This window comes from Stegostoma tigrinum, chromosome 5 (assembly GCF_030684315.1).
Source record: "Stegostoma tigrinum isolate sSteTig4 chromosome 5, sSteTig4.hap1, whole genome shotgun sequence".
Taxonomy (NCBI): domain Eukaryota; kingdom Metazoa; phylum Chordata; class Chondrichthyes; order Orectolobiformes; family Stegostomatidae; genus Stegostoma; species Stegostoma tigrinum.
This window is the reverse complement of record NC_081358.1, coordinates 129,694,676-129,714,603: the sequence shown is the minus strand read 5'-3', so window position 1 is coordinate 129,714,603 and position 19,928 is coordinate 129,694,676. Positions and strand designations below refer to the sequence as shown.

The window sequence follows — 19,928 nt, the reverse complement described above, 5'->3', positions numbered from 1 at the left end:
TGTATTCCGCTCTGTGGGGCCTGGTCGGCCAGGACCTGCTGGAGGTGTACGATAGTGCGCTTCGGGCAGGGGAAATGTGCAAGTCCATGAGGAAGGGCATCATTACCCTCATTTACAAGAGGAAGGGGGAGAGGGAAGAAATTAAGAATTGGCGTCCCATTTCACTTTTGAACGTGGACAACAAAATTCTGGCCAAGGTCATTGCCAACCGGGTCAGGTCTGTCCTGGAGTCAGTGATTCACCCTGACCAAACCTGTGCTGTGCCAGGCAGGAAGATCGCTGAGAGCCTCGTGCTCATCAGGGATACGATTGCCTACGTACAGGACAGGCGGGTGGACACCTGCCTCGTCAGCCTGGACCAGGAGAAGGCCTTCAACAGGGTCTCTCATGCTTATATGAGGGACGTCCTCTCCAAATTGGGGCTCGGGGAGGGCATCCGCAATTGGATCCGGCTGCTCTACGCCAACATCGTTAGCGCAGTCTCGATCAACAGGTGGGAATCAGACAGTTTTCCTGTTAGATCTGGAGTCAGGCAGGGCTGCCCACTCTCTCCTGCCTTGTTCGTGTGCTGTGTGGAGCCCTTCGCCGCCTCCATCAGGAAGGACGTGAGCCTGAAGGGCGTGACTATCCCAGGCAGCGGAGGCCTTCAGGTCAAGACCTCCCTGTACATGGACGATGTCGCCGTCTTCTGCACCGATCGTCGGTCGGTGAGTAGACTATTGGACATCTGCGGCCAGTTTGAACTGGCCTCGGGTGCCAAAGTCATTAGGGGTAAGAGCGAGGTCATGTTCTTCGGAAACTGGGACGACCGCTCCTTCATCCCCTTCACCGTCAGGACAGACTAACTGAAGGTGCTGGGTGTTTGGTTTGGTGGAGCTGGGGCATGCACTAAGACTTGGGAGGAGCGTATCGCCAAATTGAAGCAGAAGCTGGGCAGGTGGACGCTCCGGTCCCTCTCCATCGCGGGTAAGAACCTGGTTGTCAAGTGCGAGGGGCTTTCGGTACTGTTGTATGTGGCGCAGGCCTGGCCTATTCCCTGGACCTGCGCCGCTGCGGTCACCCGGGCCATCTTCCACTTCATTTGGGAGTCGAGGATGGACCGGGTCCGCAGGGACACCATGTACAAAGACCTGGAAAATGGGGGAAAGGGCGTACCGAACGCCACCCTCGCCCTGATGGCTACCTTTGTGTGCGGCTGCATCAAGCTGTGCGTAGATCCTCAGTATGCAAACACCAAGTGTCACTACTTACTGAGGTTCTACCTGTCCCCGGTGTTGCAAAGGATGGGCCTGGCCTCGTTGCTGTGGAACGCTCCGAGTAGTTGGACCGTTCCGTACCACCTGTCCTTCCTGGAGAAATTTTTGAAAGGAAACACCTTTGACCACAAGGCCGTCAGGCAGTGGTCAGCACATAGTATCCTCGGGACCCTTCGGGAAAAGGAGAGGGTGGATCCCGTCGTGTGGTTCCCCACGCAGACTGCCAAAGTCGTTTGGCAGAATGCCTCATCGCCAGAACTTTCAAACAAGCACAAGGACATTGCTTGGCTGGCAGTGAGAGGGGGTCTGCCAGTGAGATCCTTTATGCATGCCCGGAATCTCTGTGCCACCGCACGCTGCCCTCGAGGTGGCTGCGGTGGGGGACGAGACTGTCCATCACCTCCTTCTGGAGTGTGCCTATGCGCAGGAGGTCTGGAGGGGGATGCAGTGGTATTTGTCGAGGTTCGTCCCGAGCAACTCCGTGACACGGGACTCCATGCTGTCCGGGCTGTTTCCGGGGACGCACACCGAGACCAACATCAACTGCGCCTGGAGGACCATCAATGCGGTGAAAGACGCTCTTTGGTCTGCCCGCAACTTGCTGGTCTGCCAGCTGAAAGAACTGACCCCGACCGAGTGTTGCAGACTGGCGCACTCCAAGGTCCAGGGCTACGTGCTGAGGGACGCGCTAAAGCTTGGGGCAGCCGCCGCCAAGGCGCGGTGGGGAAAGACCACGGTATGAAACCCCTCATCCAGAATAGAAAAAAGGGCCCTATCTGGTAACTGGGCCCAGCTGGCGCCTTCCCCAACTGGTCAGGGGGCCAACTGGGACTGTGCGGGGTGACGACTGCCGGGGCGGTTTCTTTGCTTTGTTTTTTTTTCTCTCTTTTATTTTTTCCTTTAGTTGGTGTATGTACCCCCTGGGTAACCCGGAGTGGCTTGCATGACTGGGTAGGTGTATAAATGTTTTATTTTTTTTGTACATTCTATGAATAAAGTATATTTTTTCAAATAAAAAAAAGGTGACGAAACGTCTGAAAACTAACCTTCCAGCTCAGCGAGCAAACTCACATCCAGAACCTCAACCTGAGCTACAAATCTTCTCAAAACTCGCTTGCAGACACTCAGTTTGGGCTGAAGAAAGAGAAGCCAAATGAAGGTGAAAAGACTCCGGTAAAGACTTTCAGAAAGTCGTAGCCTGAAATTGAATACAAACCTAACCAATCAGGTCTCCATACATCAGCTCTGCCATCCTAGAGCTCAGTCTATGAAATCTTTGCTGACTTCCCTCCACAACCAGAACATCCTTTCTCCGATAAGGGGTCCAAAACTGCAAACAATGTTCCAGGCGTGGTCTCACCAAGGCCCTGTGTAATTGCAGAGTGACATCCCTGCTCCTGCACTTGAATCCTCTCACTATGAAGGCCAACACCCCATTTGCATTCTTCAGCAGCTGCTGCACCTGAAGGGTTACCTTCAGTGACTGATGTATGGGGTTACCCAGGTCTCACTGTAACCCCAGAGAGAGAAAATGAGCAATAATCCCATGTGACTTGTGGTCACCATGAATATTACACTTGCCCACCGTTCAGCACTACCCATGAGTTAATGACCAGTCAGCGTTGATACCCGGTTAATCTGTCCCTCGAGTGTACCTGCCCTGTCATGGAGATCTCAAAGTACACCTGTCTCTGACATGTTCCCTCTGTCAGTGCATGCTTCTCCTCCTCCTGTTTACTCAACAACTGGAATCCACACTGGATCACCTCTGTCCTGCTGCTCATGCTCCACTGATACTCTGCTGGCAGAAGCTGTGGTTTTTGTCCATCATGGCCATGTTACCCTGGAAAGCAGTGTGCCTTGCTTCAGGGATAGAACTCCTCACTTAGTAATGAATTAGTCCCTCACCATCAGCAAATGCATAAACAGAGGTGATAGCTCAAGCAACCAGTATAATAAGGAAAATATGGAAAGGGTAACACGGAAAATAACCTGCTGAACTAAATAGTTTGCAGACACTTTTAATCCCATTCACTGCCACTCCTATTGTTCAGCTTTAGCTAAGTCTGAACTTCCTCACAGGGATCTTTGTAAATATCTACAATTCCACCATGCCCTCCACCTATAACTCAATGCTCAATTACACCTGCCAGCCAATAGTCACATCCTGATATCAACACAGCCTGTAGCACACAGCAAAATGTTTTTTTGTTTCTCAGATGTCAGCATCGCTGGCTGGGCCCAGCGGTTTTTGTCCACCCCTGGTTGCCCCTTGAGAAGGTGGGGGTGAACTGCCTTCTTGAGCCGCTCCAGTTTACCTGCTGTGGGTTGACCCACAATGCCATTCAGGAGGGAATTCCAGGATTTTGACCCAATGACAGTGAAGGAACAGCAATATATTTCCAAGTCAGGATGGTGAGGGACCTGGAGGGGAACTTGCAGGGGGTGGCGTTTTCATGTATCTGCTGCCCTTGTCCTTCTAGATGGATATGGGTGTTGGTTTGGAAGGTGCTGTCTGAGGATCTTTGGTGAATCTCTGCAGTGCATCTTGTAGATAGTATACACTGCTGCTACTGAGCGTCGGTGGTGGGGGGAGTGGATCAAGCAGACTGCTATGTACTGGGTGGTGTCAAGTTCCTTGAGTTGAATTTTTGAATTGAATAATTTAACACAGTGGTGATTGGGGTCAGTGTATATTAAATTGGACTGACAGTGGCCAGTGCCTCACACGAATAGACATTATAGAGTCACACAGTATAGAAACAGACCCATTGGTCTAAATCATTCATGCTCACCAAGTTTCCCAAACTAAACTAGTCCCACTTGACGACATTTGGCACATATCCCTCTGAACCTTTTTTATTCATCTACCTGTCCAAATGTTTTTAAATGTTGTAGCTGTATCTTCGTCAATCACTTCTTCTGGCAGTTCATTCCACACATGAACCAGCCTCAAGGTAAAAGAGTTGCCCCTTAGGTCCCTTTTAAATCTTTCTTCTCTCACTATAAAAATATGCCCCCTAGTTTTGTACTCCCCAGCCTGGGGAAAAAGGCCCTTGCTCTTCACCTTATCTCTGTTCTTTGTGATCTTTATAAATGACATGGATGAGGAAATGGAAGGGTGGGTTCGTAAGTTTGCTGATGACACGAAGGTTGGTGGAGTTGTGGGCAGCGTTGAGGGATGTTGTAGGTTGCAACGAGATATTGACAGGATGCAGAGCTGGGCAAAGAAGTGGCAGATGGAATGCAACCCAGAAAAGTGTGAAGTCATTCATGTTGGCAGGTCGAATTTGAATACAGAATACAGGGTTAATGGCAGGATTGTCAGCAGTTAGAGGAATAGAGGGATCTTGGGGTCCACATCTATAGATCCCTCAAAGTTGCTCCCAAAGTTGATAGGGTTATAAAGAAGGCGTATGGTGTGTTGGCTTTCATTGACAGGGGAATTGAGTTTAAGAGCCGTGAGGTCATGCTGCAGCTCTATAAAACCCTGGTTAGACCACACTTGGAATATTGTGTTCAGTTCTGGTCGCCTCATTATAGGAAGAAGGTGGAAGCTTTAGAGAGGGTGCAGAGGAGATTTACCAGGATGCTGCCAGGACTGGAGGGGAGGTCTTATTAGGAAAGGTTGGGGGAGCTAGATTTTCATTGGAGCGAAGAAGGATGAGAGATGACTTGACAGAGATTTACAAGATGATGAGAGGCACAGATAGGATGGATAGCCAGAGATTTTTTTTCCCAGGGCTGAAATAACTATTACGAGGGGGCATAAGTTTAAGGTGATTGGAGGAAGGTATAGGGGAGATGTCAGAGGTAGGTTCTTCACACAAAGAGTGGGGGATGTGTGGAATGTGCTGCCAGCAGTGGTAGTGGGGTCAGATACTTTAGAGAGTTTTAAGTGACTCTTGGATAGGCACATGGAGGACAGTAAAATGTAGGGTATGCTGGGTAGTCTGATCTTAGGAGGATAATAGGTCAGCACAACATCATGGGCCGAAGGGCCTGTACTGTTCTATGTTCTATGATCATCATGATTTTATAAACTTCTACAAGGTCATCCCTCAAACTCCCACACTCCAGTGATAAAATGTCCCAGTCTATCCAGCCTTTCCTATAACTCAAACCCTCCAGTCCTGTCAACATCCTGGTCTTTTCTGAATGCTTTTCGATTTAGTAATATCCTTCCTATAGCAGGGTGACCAGAACTGCACACAGCACTCCAGAAGAGACCTCACCAACATCCCATACAACTACAACATGACATCCTAACTCCTGTACTCACTGGTCTGAGCAATGAAAGCAATGTGCTAAACACCTTCCCAATCATCCAGTCTGCCTATGCTGTGAATTTCAAAGAATTATGTATCTGAATCCGTCGGTCTCTCTGTTCTACTATGCTACCCAGGACCCTACCTTTACTGTATAACAACATTGACGGCCGAAGGGCCTGTACAGTCCTGTAATGTTCTATGTTCCAAACTCTCAGACAGTACATTCCAGACCCTAACCCCATTGTACCTGCCTCTTCCATGCTCTCAGTCTACCTATGCTGTGAATTTCAAAGAATTATGTACCTGAATCCTTCGGTCTCTCTGTTCTACTATGCTACCCAGGACCCTACCTTTACTGTATAAGTCCTGCCCTGGTTGTTTTACCAAAATGCAATACCTCACATTTATCCAAATTAAATTCCATCTGCCACTCCTTAGCCCTTTGACCTAACTGATCCTAACTTTGTAACCTGAGAAAACCTTCTTCACTATCCACCATGCCACCAATTTCGGTGTCATTGCAAACTTACTAACCATGCCTACTATATCCTCATCCAAATCGTTTATATAAATGACAGACCACAGGGGGCCCAGCACCGATCCCTGTGGAACACCAATGGGCACAGACCTCCAGTCCAAAAAACAACCCTCTATTACCACCCGCTGACTGCCACTGTCCAGCCAATTTTGAATCTAGTTGACGAGCTCTCCCTGGATCCCATGTGATCTAACCTTACCATGCAGAACCTTGCTGAACGTTGTTCTAAAATCCATGTAGACAACATCTACTGCTCTGCCTTGATTTATCTTCTGGGACACCTCTGCAAAGAACTCATTCAAATTTGAGAGACACAGCTCATGCACAAAGCTGACTATCCCTGATTGGTCCTTGCCTTTCCAAATAAATGTCAATCCTGTCCCTCAAAATCCCCTCCAATAACTTACCCATCAGTAACATCTGGCTCACTGGTCTATAGTTCCCAGGCTTCTCCTTACATCTTTCTTAAAAGATAGCACCACCTTAGCCACCGTCCAGTCCCCCAGCACCTGGCCCATGGTATATTGTCAGGAATGGGGCAGTTGCTCACTAGCTACCAGCACCTTGCCTGGAGTGGACGGGTGAAGTCAGGGTTAATTCAGTCTGTTGCTATTGTAAACAAGGCTGGCCGTTTGCTAGTCATCAGCAGCTGGGAATGTGTGTGTGTGTGTGTTGGGCACAGATAGAGAGACAGACATCAGTAGGTAGTCAGGGAGCAGTGTGAGCAGGCTCAAGGCAGCTGTCAATGTCCAAGCACAACTTTGTGTTCAGCTCCCGGTCTCTCCGCTCCCTGGAGTTAGAGAGAGAGGCGCTGGAAAGGCACTGGCTGCGCAGGCGGTGCCAGGCCGAGCGTGTGGCCCGGGCCGTGAGCTCTGGGCTCCGGAGGACGGGCAGGCTCGGCCCGGAAGGTGGCTTCCTGTGTGAGGACCCATTGGTTCATAACGCGCTGTTCACAGGAGACAGCCAGAGGGTCCGGCAACTGTTCGACAGCAAGTGGCCGCGGAATCTGCTCCTGGTGGCTTCAGGGCATGAGCTCGAGTGGAACTCCGAGAAACCGGGTAAGGAAAGGAGGGAAGGAAGGAGGGAGGGACGGAAGGAGGGAAGGAGGGGGAGAGGGGGAAAGGAAGGAAGGAAGGAGGGAGGGAGGGAGGGGAAGGGGAGAAAAAGAGAGTTTGCTGCAGAAACTCAGCAGGTCTAGCAGCGTCTGTTTCCGCCTCTCTCTACAGGCTTAACGTTTGCGTTCTGAGGAAGCGTCGCTGGACCCGAACCTTTAATTCTGATTCTCTCTGAAATTTCTGCTTTCCCTTCAAACTGATTCAAACACAGCCTTGTGGCGGTGTGGAGCTCCCCGGACCGGAACTAATAGTTTTCTGCACTGTTCTCATAACTTCTCTACAGTATGAGAGCAGGCCATTCGGCCCATCAAGTCCATTTCAACCCTCTGAAGAGCATCCCATCCCAAACTCATCAAAGACTCTGGTAATGATCTCTTGCATCAGGCAGAAGGTACAGAAGCCTGAACCCACGCTCCAGCAGCTTCAGGAACAGATTCTTCCCGACTGTTATTACACTGACAAAAGCACTCTCTACCTTCAAATAATGTGGTCTTGCCTCCTGTGTGTAGTAGCCTCACTCTGCCCAATACCTCACCCCCTCACCATGATCTGCCGGTACTGCAAAGAAATAGAGCCTTTCTCTGTCCTTAGGCTCACCTGTCAAATCAGTCAATCAATCATTCTGCATTCGGCATTCCAAGTCACCCCTAGGATCCTGCATTTCCCATGGCCAAGTTTCCGAAGCTGCACAACTTCGGAAACAGGAGGAGCCAGACCATAGACCATAAGACATAGGAGTGGAAGTAAGGCCACTCGGCCCATCAAGTCCCCTCCGCCATTTAAATCATGGCTGATGGGCATTTCAACTCCACTTCCCTGCACTCTCCCCATAGCCCTTGATTCCTTCTGAGATCAAGAATTTGTCGATCTCTGCCTTGAAGGCATCCAACGTCCCGGCCTCCACTGCACTCTGTGGCAATGAAATCCACAAGCCCACCACTCTCTGGCTGAAGAAATGTCGTCTCATTTCAGTTTTAAATTTACCCCCTCTAATTTTAAGGCTTTGCCCACGGGTCCTAGTCTCCCCGCCTAACAGAAACAGCTTCCCAGCATCCACCCCTTCTAAGCCATACAAACAGAGGGAGAATGTGCAAACTCCACACTGACAGCCACAAGAGGCTGGAATCAAATCTGGATCCCTGGCCCCTGGCACTGTGAGGCAGCAGTGCTAACCATGCCTCCCTGCCTTCAAGTCACTAACCTGAAGTCTTTAGATTTAGGGGCTGAACATGAACAGGGAGGTTACAGTGGTTTGTGTAACAGATAGCTTGAGAACTTGCTGCTGTTCCTGATCCCATTAAGGACCAGGATTTGGGTAAACTGCAATATTTCAAAGTTTGGTATTAGCTGCAAACAGACTGGGCAAGTGCTGGACTTTGGGAAGAGAGTCTGGGAAAATCCAGAACCAGCAGACTCAAGGCAGATAAGCACCAGAAACAAAATAAGTGCTAGAGAAACTCAACAGATCTGGCAACATCTGAAGTGAGAAAACTTTATCAGAAACAAAAATAGCTGGGAAAGCGTAGTATTTGTGCTAAAGGCAGGGTCGGGGAAAAGTGAATGAAAGAAGGGAGTTGATGCCCAGAGTAGGGGGAGTTGGCTGTGGGGAATGTGGCAGAGTGGGGAATGTGAAGGGAGATTGAGAGAGAGGGAGAGACACACAGAGAGGTGATTGTGTGTAAAGAAATTCACACTCTGCTTTTATTTCAGATTTCCAGCATCCAAAGTCCTTGTTTTTATTTATGTGACTGATAAGGTTTGACACTCCTCCTCCTCCATGCTGAACAACACTTGGGAGGCAGTTCTGAGGGGGGTAAGGGCACAGAATGTGCTCTGGGTAGGGACCTCATGTCCATTACCAAGTGCAGCACTGTCAAAGGGTCGAGTCCTATGAGATTCTCAAAGTTTGTCAGACCCTGGGAAACCTGTCATCCACGACTCCAACAATTTACTCAATCTCACTTCCTTGGTGAATGTGATTCTCCTGGCTTTATCCCTCCATTCCATTTCGCAGCTACTTCAGGCATGTTACTGGATCTTCTAGCAGGGATAATTCACTGTCCAATTCACTGTCTTTTCTTTATTTTCCTTTATCAAGTCTCCACACTCACTTTCTATTAGACCAGCACTCACTTTGTTAACACTTGTCTCAAAATACATATAGAAACTCTTCCATCTATTTTTACATTTCTCTCCAGCTTTCTCTCATATTTCCATTTTTCTTATTAATCTATTCGTCATTCTAAGCCTTATTTAAAAGTCAAGGTCAGTAAAGTTAAAGAGAATGCACAGAATTACACAGAGATGGGCAGCAGGTCAGAAGATTAGACAGCTTTGTGCATGAGATGTGTCTCATTTTTAAGAAATTATGTGCATTTTCTTTCACTTTACTAACTTTGACTTTTTCCATTAACCCAGTTGGTGGGTCCTCACCTGCGATATTTTTGTTCCCTCTTTTTGAAATGTATCTATTCCATGTACTCTGAAACATACCCTAAATATCTCTCTTGACCTACTCCTTTATCTAATTTACCAGGTCACTTTACTCCGCCCTGCCTTTGTACCTTTATAATCGCCTTTATTTATATCTAAAATATTAGTCTTGGACTCATTTCTCTCTCCCTCAAACCAAAAGTAAAATTCAATTGTATTGTAGCCACTACTACTTAGGGGGCTCCTCTAGAAATCATTAATTATCTCATTGCACAATACCAAGCCATGTGCAGCCTCCTCTTTGTTTGGCTACACCGTGTGCTGTCGTAAGAAACTATCCCATTCTATGACATCCTATTCTAAGCTATTTGCCACCTGACTTTTCCAGCATATATGTAGATGAAAATATTTCACAATTTTACTGTACCTTTCTGACAAGCTCCTATTATTTCTTGCTGTACAGTATAACCTACTGTGTCGTTATTGTGAGGTGCTCTGGACAGCACTCCCTTAAGTGACGTCTTGCCTTTATCATTTCTGATTTCTCCCCCGACTGTTTCCACATTTTGGTTTCCTGAGCTTTGATCATCTGTCTGTGCTGGGCTAATGCCATCATCAACTAATAGACCCATCCCCTCTGTCTTTTCCTGGTTTTGTGCCATTCCTTATTGTCATGTACCCATCAAGATTCAGGACCCAGGCTGTCTCCTGCAGGCATGTCTCTGTAGCCATGTTCAGCTCTGTGAAAACACCAAAGTGAAAGTGTATCAGAAGTTCTCAGTCTGTTTCCAGCGATGGGGGTGCTGTGGTGAATGATGAGAGATTGGAGAAGCTGGAACTGTTTTCTGCAGATGAGGCTAAGAGTGTAAAATAATTGATCCTGAGGGGTTTTGATAAAGCCAGTGAGGAGCAGCTGTTTCTCATGGCAGAAAGGGTGGGTAACTAGAGGCACATGGATTAAAGTGCTTGAGAATGAACAAAGGGCAGGGAGCTGTGATCTGGAAAGTGGTGAATGAAAGGGCAGGCTGAATCAGAATTTTCAAAAGGGAATTGGTGAAAGGCTGGAATGGGAAATGTTTCCTGGACCATAGAGCAGGGGTGGAATGCCCTGCCTGCAACAGTCCTAGACTCGCCAACTTTAAGGGCATTTAAATGGTCATTGGGTAAACATGTGGATGATAATGGAATAGTGTAGGTTAGACGGGCTTCAGATTTCGCAGGTCAGTGCAACATTGAGGGCAGATGGGCCTGTACTGTGCTGTAATGTTCTATGTTCTATGTTCTATTTTCAGCGGGAAATCTCCTTCCTAGAGCCAATACACGCACAATGGGCCAAAGGGCCTCCTGTTCTGATTCTGGGATGCAGTCAGATTGCGTCAGAAGATGAAGCTATTCTGCAAATGAATTAATTGAAGACCATTCTAGAAGCATTGAATGGAACTGGTCCCTGCGAGATTTGGTGAACCTGACAGATGCCAGACTGTAAACTGAAACTGTAGTTTGTCACTGTGCCAGGAAGAGTCATGAGACAGGCAGGAGAGTAAATAAACCAGCCCAGAGAGGCTCAGGAGCTGTACAAAACCTCGCAGAAGGCAGGAAACACACTGGGGGTAGGGAGTCTGAATAGCCAGGGCACTGTGCAGGGTGACCGCAGGCCGAGGGTCTGTGTGGGGCACTGTGCAGGGTGACCGCAGGCCGAGGGTCTGTGTGGGGCACTGTGCAGGGTGACCGCAGGCCAAGGGTCTGTGTGGGGCACTGTGCAGGGTGACCACAGGCCGAGGGTCTGTGTGGGGAACTGTGCAGGGTGACCGCAGGCCGAGGGTCTGAGCAGGGCACTGCGGAGGGTGACCACAGGCCAAGGGTCTGAGCAGGGCACTGTGCAGGGTGACCGCAGGCCGAGGGTCTGTGTGGGGCATTGCTGCAAGGTTTCATCATGTCAAATGTTATTGTCACGGCGAAAGCAGAGGGGCCTGCCTGGGAGTTATGGCAGGCCCTGTTGCTGGGAGATGTGGAGACATTGGTCCTTCTGATTTCTGACCCTAATCAAGGCCATCTCCATCCCAATGTGGTCTTTGACACCAGTGACGTGGAGCAGTGGAAGAACTACAGATACAATCTCCGAGCTCTGCGTACGTGAGTGACCCGTGTGAGGGGGCATCGCCGAGGGTTCCGGGGGTAGTGACCTGTGTGAGGGGACATCGCAGAGGGTTCCAGGGAGTAGTGACCTGTGTGAGGGGGCATCACGGAGAGTTCCAGGGGGTAGTGACCTGTGTGAGGGGGCGTCGCGGAGGGTTCCAGGGGGTAGTGACCTGTGTGAGGGGGCATCGCGGAGGGTTCCGGGGATAGTGATCTGTGTGAGGGGGCATCGCGGAGGGTTGCAGGGGGTAGTGACCTGTGTGAGGGGGCATCACAGAGGGTTCCAGGGAGCAATGACCTGTGTGAGGGGGCATCGTGGAGGGTTCTGGGGTGTAGTGACCTGTGTGAGGGGACAGGGGGCATCGCAGAGGGTTTGAGGGGGTAGTGACCTGTGTGAGGGGGCATCGTGGAGTGGTCCAGGGGGTAGTGACCTGTGCAAGGGGACAGAGGGAGCATCACTGAGGGTTCAAGAGGATAGTGACCTACCTGAGGGGACAGAGGGGACATCATGGAGGGTTTGGGGGGTGGGAGGCGGGGGTAGTAGCCAGATAGGAGAACCAGTACTTAGCCACAGCAGCATTTGGAAATTACTGGTTGTACTAGAGCCTGTTTTGAGGATTGCAAGACTGTGGCAGTGGTGTGTGTAATTGATAAGGTTCACTGGGTTTTCCTCCTGGACAGTGAAGGGATGAGGATTTCAGAATCTCGGTCTACTCAGATTTTGCTCAGAAGGTGATATTGCAAGGATTTAGAAAAGGGAGAGCTGAGGAGCAGGGAAATCGTGATCATGTGTCCACTTCAGAAAGGCAAAATAGCACAGACCTGGAAATCTGACATAAAATAGAAAATTCCAGAACTGTTCAGCATGTCAGGCAGTATCTGTGAATAGAAACAGTTAAAGTTTCAGATCAGGACTCTCTCTGCAAACTGAACTATTCCTCTAAAGGTCACTGATCAGTTTGGGCTTTTCTGTTCTGTCACTATCAGACTGTCTCCTGTATCTTGTTGGTAATTGTGTTTTGATCGAAGTGTATGCATTTCCATGAAAGCACAATCTTTCTGATTGAGACAAAGTGCATGTGTTGACCAAGAAACATAGCAGTAGAGTAGGTGATTCAGCCCATAGAGTGTGCTCTACCATTCACCGATATCCAATCATCCTCAACTCCACATTCCTGCCTTTTCCCCATAACCCTTGATTCTTGGACAAATTAAAAATCACTCTCTCTCAGCCTTGAATTAATCATTCACACCTGCAGGAGACCCCAAAAGCTTTGACACACTCAGGTATTTCTGAAGTGTTACCCTGAGCAACATACCTCAGCCCACAGGAAGCTCCCACAAGGATTGATCTGAGAACCCACTTCATTGGTCTATGTTCAGCTAGAGAGATTTAGCACCAGAACCTGAGAGGAACTTGACTGAACACAGCCAACACAGGCTCAAGACCTGTACAGCTGAGGTCACCCTCAGGTCTCTCTCTCTCTCTTTCTCTCCAGAAACATATATCTCACTCTCTCCTTCCCAGGGTAGGGAAGTCCCAAACGAGATTGCATTGGTTTAAGGTGACAGGAGAGAGATTTAAAAGGGACTTAAGGGACAATTTTTTCATGGATAGGGTAGTGTGTGTATGGATCGAGCCGCCAGAGGAAGTGGCAGAAGCTGGTACAGTTACAATGAAAAGGCATCTGGATGTGTATATGAACAGGAAGAGTTTAGAGGGATACGGGCCGAATGCTGGCAAATGTGACCAGATTAATTTTGGATATCTGGTCGGAATGGATGAACCAAAGGATCAGTTTCCATGCTGCGCAGCTCTCTGACGTTGGTTGGTCCAGACTTTTCACTGAAGAGATAGGAAAAAAGCATCATATACTGCGCCCAGCTTATAATCTGAAATTTAAAGTCACTGTAGGCTGTTTGGCATTTTTTTTGCATGTAAATGTTATCCAAAACTGTTGTATTTCTTATGAACTGTCCCCAGCACGGACCATCAGACAGAACAGTGCTCCCTCAGCACTGACCCTCCGACAGTGCCCGCTCCCTCAGCACTGACCCTCCGACACTGCCCGCTCACTCAGCACTGACCCTCTGACAGTGCGAGGCTCCCTCAGCACTGACCCTACAACAGTGCCCTCTCCCTCAGCGCTGGCCCTCCGACAGTGCCCGCTCTCTCAGCACTGACCCTCTGACAGTGCCCGCTCCCTCAACACTGACCCTCCAACAGTGCCCGCTCCCTCAGCACTGACCCTCCGACAGTGCCCGCTCCCTCAGCACTGACCCTCCGACAGTGCCCGCTCCCTCTGCACTGACCCTCCGACAGTGCGGCGCTCCCTCAGCATTGACCCTCCGACAGTGCCCGCACCTTCAGCATTGACCCTCCGACAGTGCCCGCTCCCTCACCGCTGACCCTCCGACAGTGCCCGCTCCCTCAGTGCTGACCCTATGACAGCGCCTGCTCCCTCAGCGCTGACCCTCTGACAGTGCCCACTCCCTCAGCGCTGACCCTCTGACAGCGCCCGCTCCCTCAGCGCTGACCCTCTGACAGCGCCCGCTCCCTTAGCGCTGACCCTCTGACCGTGTCCGCTCACACAGCCCTGACCCTCCGACAGTGCCCGCTCCCTCAGTACTGACCCTCTGACCGTGTCCGCTCACACAGCACTGACCCTCCGACATTGCCCACTCCCTCAGCACTGACCCTCCGACAGTTCCCACTCCCTCACCGCTGACCTTCCGACAGTTATCACTCTCTCAGCGCTGACCCTACAACAGCGCCCGCTCCCTCAGCGCTGACCCTCTGACAGTGCCCGCTCACTCAGCGCTGACACTCCGACAGTGCCCGCTCCCTCAGCACTGACCCTCCGACTGTGCCCATTACCTCAGCGCTGACCCTCCGCCAGTGCCCACTCCTTCAGCGCTGACCCTCTGACAGTGCCTGCAACCTCTGCATTGACCCTCTGACAGTGTCCACTCTCTCAGCACTGACCCTCCGACTGTGCCCACTCCCTCACCGCTGACCTTCCGACAGTGCCCGCTCCCTCAGTGCTGACCCTCCGACAGTGCCCGCTCCCTCAGTGCTGACCCTACGACAGCACCTGCTCCCTCAGCGCTGACCCTCTGACAGTGCCCGCTCCCTCAGCGCTGACCCTCTGACAGTGCCCGCTCCCTCAGCGCTGACCCTCTGACAGCGCCCGCTCCCTCAGCGCTGACCCTCTGACAGCGCCCGCTCCCTTAGCGCTGACCCTCTGACCGTGTCCGCTCACACAGCACTGACCCTCCGACAGTGCCCGCTCCCTCAGCACTGACCCTCTGACCGTATCCGCTCACACAGCACTGACCCTCCGACATTGCCCGCTCCCTCACCGCTGACCTTCCGACAGTTATCACTCTCTCAGCGCTGACCCTACGACAGCGCCCGCTCCCTCAGCGCTGACCCTCTGACAGTGCCCGCTCACTCAGCGCTGACACTCCGACAGTGCCCGCTCCCTCAGCATTGACCCTCCGACAGTGTCCACTCTCACAGCACTGACCCTCCGACTGTGCCCATTACCTCAGCGCTGACCCTCCGCCAGTGCCCACTCCTTCAGCGCTGACCCTCCGACAGTGCGGCACTCCCTCAGCACTGACCCTCTGACAGTTCCTGCTCCCTCAGCACTGACCCTACAACAGCGCCCGCTCCCTCTGCACTGACCCTCCGACAGTGCGGCGCTCCCTCAGCATTGACCCTCCGACAGTGCCCGCACCCTCAGCATTGACCTTCCAACAGTGCCCACTACCTCAGCACTGACCCTCCGACAGTGCCTGCACCCTCAGCGCTGACCCTCCGACAGCGCCCGCTCCCTCAGCGCTGACCCTCCGACAGTGCCCGCTCCCTGAGCGCTGACCCTCCGACAGTGCCCGCTCCCTGAGCGCTGACCCTCCGACAGTGCCCACTCCCTGAGCGCTGATCCTCCGACAGTGCCCACTCCCTGAGCGCTGACCCTCCGACAGTGACCGATCCCTCAGTGCTGGCCCTACGACAGTGCCCGCTCCCTCAGCGCTGACCCTCTGACAGTGCCCGCTCCCTCAGCACTGAACCTCTGACCGTGTCCGCTCCCTCAGCACTGACCCTCTGACCGTGTCCGCTCACACAGCACTGACCCTCTGACCGTGTCCGCTCACACAGCAGTGACCCTCTGACATTGCCCGCTCCCTCAGCACTGACCCTCCGACGGTTCCCACTCCCTCAGCGCTGATCCTCCAACAGTGCCCGCTCCCTCAGCACTGACCCTCCGACATTGCCCGCTCCCTCAGCACTGACCCTCCGACAGTTCCCACTCCCTCACCGCTGACCTTCCGACAGTTCTCACTCTCTCAGCGCTGACTCTACGACAGCGCCCGCTCCCTCAGCGCTGACCCTCCGACAGTGCCCACTCCCTGAGCGCTGAACCTCCGACAGTGCCCACTCCCTGAGGGCTGACCCTCCGACAGTGACCGATCCCTCAGTGCTGACCCTACGACAGTGCCCGCTCCCTCAGCGCTGACCCTCTGACAGTGCCCGCTCCCTCAGCGCTGACCCTCTGACAGTGCCCGCTCCCTCAGCACTGAACCTCTGACCGTGTCCGCTCCCTCAGCACTGACCCTCTGACCGTGTCCGCTCACACACCGCTGACCTTCCGACAGTTCTCACTCTCTCAGCGCTGACCCTACGACAGCGCCCGCTCACTCAGCGCTGACCCTCTGACAGTGCCCACTCCCTCAGCGCTGACCCTCTGACAGTGCCCGCTCACTCAGCGCTGACCCTCCGACAGTGCCCGCTCCCTCAGCATTGACCCTCCGACAGTGTCCACTCTCACAGCACTGACCCTCCGACTGTGCCCATTACCTCAGCGCTGACCCTCCGCCAGTGCCCACTCCTTCAGCGCTGACCCTCTGACAGTGCCTGCAACCTCTGCATTGACCCTCTGACAGTGTCCACTCTCTCAGCACTGACCCTCTGACTGTGCCCACTCCCTTACCGCTGACCTTCCGACAGTTATCACTCTCTCAGCGCTGACCCTCCGACAGTGCCCGCTCCCTCAGCGTTGACCCTCTGACAGCGCCCGCTCCCTCAGCGCTGACCCTCTGACAGCGCCCGCTCCCTCAGCGCTGACCCTCTGACAGCGCCCGCTCCCTTAGCGCTGACCCTCTGACTGTGTCCGCTCACACAGCACTGACCCTCCGACAGTGCCTGCTCCCTCAGCACTGACCCTCTGACCGTGTCCGCTCACACAGCACTGACCCTCCGACATTGCCCGCTCCCTCACCGCTGACCTTCCGACAGTTATCACTCTCTCAGCGCTGACCCTCTGACAGCGCCCGCTCCCTCAGCGCTGACCCTCTGACAGTGCCCGCTCACTCAGCGCTGACACTCCGACAGTGCCCGCTCCCTCAGCGCTGACCCTCTGCCAGTGCCCACTCCTTCAGCGCTGACCCTCCGACAGTGCGGCACTCCCTCAGCACTGACCCTCTGACAGTTCCTGCTCCCTCAGCACTGACCCTACAACAGCGCCCGCTCCCTCTGCACTGACCCTCCGACAGTGCGGCGCTCCCTCAGCATTGACCCTCCGACAGTGCCCGCACCCTCAGCATTGACCTTCCGACAGTGCCCACTACCTCAGCACTGACCCTCCGACAGTGCCTGCACCCTCAGCGCTGACCCTCAGACAGCGCCGGCTCCCTCAGCGCTGACCCTCCGACAGTGCCCGCTCCCTGATAGCTGACCCTCCGACAGTGCCCACTCCCTGAGCGCTGAACCTCCGACAGTGACCGATCCCTCAGTGCTGGCCCTACGACAGTGCCCGCTCCCTCAGCGCTGACCCTCTGACAGTGCCCGCTCCCTCAGCGCTGACCCTCTGACAGTGCCCGCTCCCTCAGCACTGAACCTCTGACCGTGTCCGCTCCCTCAGCACTGACCCTCTGACCGTGTCCGCTCACACAGCACTGACCCTCTGACCGTGTCCGCTCACACAGCACTGACCCTCCGACATTGCCCGCTCCCTCAGCACTGACCCTCCGACGGTTCCCACTCCCTCAGCGCTGATCCTCCAACAGTGCCCGCTCCCTCAGCACTGACCCTCCGACATTGCCCGCTCCCTCAGCACTGACCCTCCGACAGTTCCCACTCCCTCACCGCTGACCTTCCGACAGTGCCCGCTCACTCAGCGCTGACCCTCCGACAGTGCCCGCTCCCTCAGCATTGACCCTCCGACAGTGTCCACTCTCACAGCACTGACCCTCCGTCTGTGCCCATTACCTCAGCGCTGACTCTCCGCCAGTGCCCACTCCTTCAGCGCTGACCCTCTGACAGTGCCTGCAACCTCTGCATTGACCCTCTGACAGTGTCCACTCTCTCAGCACTGACCCTCCGACTGTGCCCACTCCCTCACCGCTGACCTTCCGACAGCTATCACTCTCTCAGCGCTGACCCTACGACAGCCCCCGCTCACTCAGCGCTGACCCTCTGACAGTGCCCACTCCCTCAGCACTGACCCTCCGACAGTGCCCGCTCACTCAGCGCTGACCCTCCGACAGTGCGGCACTCCCTCAGCACTGACCCTCTGACAGTTCCTGCAGCATCTCAGGAGCACAAAAGCTGACGTTTCGGGCCTAGACCCTTCATCAGAGAGGGGGATGGGGGGAGGGAACTTGAATAAATAGGGAGAGAGGGGGAGGCGGACCGAAGATGGAGAGTAAAGAAGATAGGTGGAGAGGGTGTAGGTGGGGAGGTAGGGAGGGGATAGGTCAGTCCAGGGAAGACGGACAGGTCAAGGAGGTGGGATGAGGTTAGTAGGTAGCTGGGGGTGCGGCTTGGGGTGGGAGGAAGGGATGGGTGAGCGGAAGAACCGGTTAGGGAGGCAGAGACAGGTTGGACTGGTTTTGGGATGCAGTGGGTGGGGGGGAAGAGCTGGGCTGGTTGTGTGGTGCAGTGGGGGGAGGGGATGAACTGGGCTGGTTGAGGGATGCAGTGGGGGAAGGGGAGATTTTGAAACTGGTGAAGTCCACATTGATACCATTGGGCTGCAGGGTTCCCAGGCGGAATATGAGTTGCTGTTCCTGCAACCTTCGGGTGGCATCATTGTGGCAGTGCAGGAGGCCCATGATGGACATGTCATCAAGAGAATGGGAGGGGGAGTGGAAATGGTTTGCGACTGGGAGGTGCAGTTGTTTGTTGCGAACTGAGCGGAGGTGTTCTGCAAAGCGGTCCCCAAGCCTCCGCTTGGTTTCCCCAATGTAGAGAAAGCCGCACCGGGTACAGTGGATGCAGTATACCACATTGGCAGATGTGCAGGTGAACCTCTGCTTAATGTGGAATGTCATCTTGGGGCCTGGGATGGGGGTGAGGGAGGAGGTGTGGGGACAAGTGTAGCATTTCCTGCGGTTGCAGGGGAAGGTGCCGGGTGTGGTGGGGTTGGAGGGCAGTGTGGAGCGAACAAGGGAGTCACGGAGAGAGTGGTCTCTCCGGAAAGCAGACAGGGGTGGGGATGGAAAAATGTCTTGGGTGGTGGGGTCGGATTGTAAATGGCGGAAGTGTCGGAGGATAATGCGTTGTATCCGGAGGTTGGTAGGGTGGTGTGTGAGAACGAGGGGGATCCTCTTGGGGCGGTTGTGGCGGGGGCGGGGTGTGAGGGATGTGTCGCGGGAAATGCGGGAGACGCGGTCAAGGGCGTTCTCAATCACCGTGGGGGGGAAGTTGCGGTCCTTAAAGAACTTGGACATCTGGGATGTGCGGGAGTGGAATGTCTTATCGTGGGAGCAGATGCGGCGGAGGCGGAGGAATTGGGAATAGGGGATGGAATTTTTGCAGGAGGGTGGGTGGGAGGAGGTGTATTCTAGGTAGCTGTGGGAGTCGGTGGGCTTGAAATGGACATCAGTTACAAGCTGGTTGCCTGAGATGGAGACTGAGAGGTCCAGGAAGGTGAGGGATGTGCTGGAGATGGCCCAGGTGAACTGAAGGTTGGGGTGGAAGGTGTTGGTGAAGTGGATGAACTGTTCGAGCTCCTCTGGGGAGCAAGAGGCGGCGCCGATACAGTCATCAATGTACCGGAGGAAGAGGTGGGGTTTGGGGCCTGTGTAGGTGCGGAAGAGGGACTGTTCCACGTAACCTACAAAGAGGCAGGCATAGCTGGGGCCCATGCGGGTGCCCATGGCCACCCCCTTA

General features: G+C 53.2%; 1 protein-coding gene across 2 annotated transcripts in view; it reads left to right on the top strand.

Moving 5' to 3' along the window:
* Positions 1–6,702: 6,702 nt before the first annotated feature.
* Positions 6,703–19,928, top strand: part of asb10 (ankyrin repeat and SOCS box containing 10) — a 35,555-nt gene continuing 22,329 nt past the window's right edge. The window contains exon 1 of one of the 2 annotated variants that reach the window (XM_048529838.2): positions 6,703–7,123. In XM_048529838.2, coding sequence (XP_048385795.1) covers positions 6,811–7,123 — 313 coding nt within the window. In that variant the 5' untranslated portion in view covers positions 6,703–6,810. Of the gene's footprint in view, positions 7,124–11,520; positions 11,743–19,928 lie in introns of those variants that run through there. The other variant, XM_048529839.2, reaches the window with a different exon arrangement.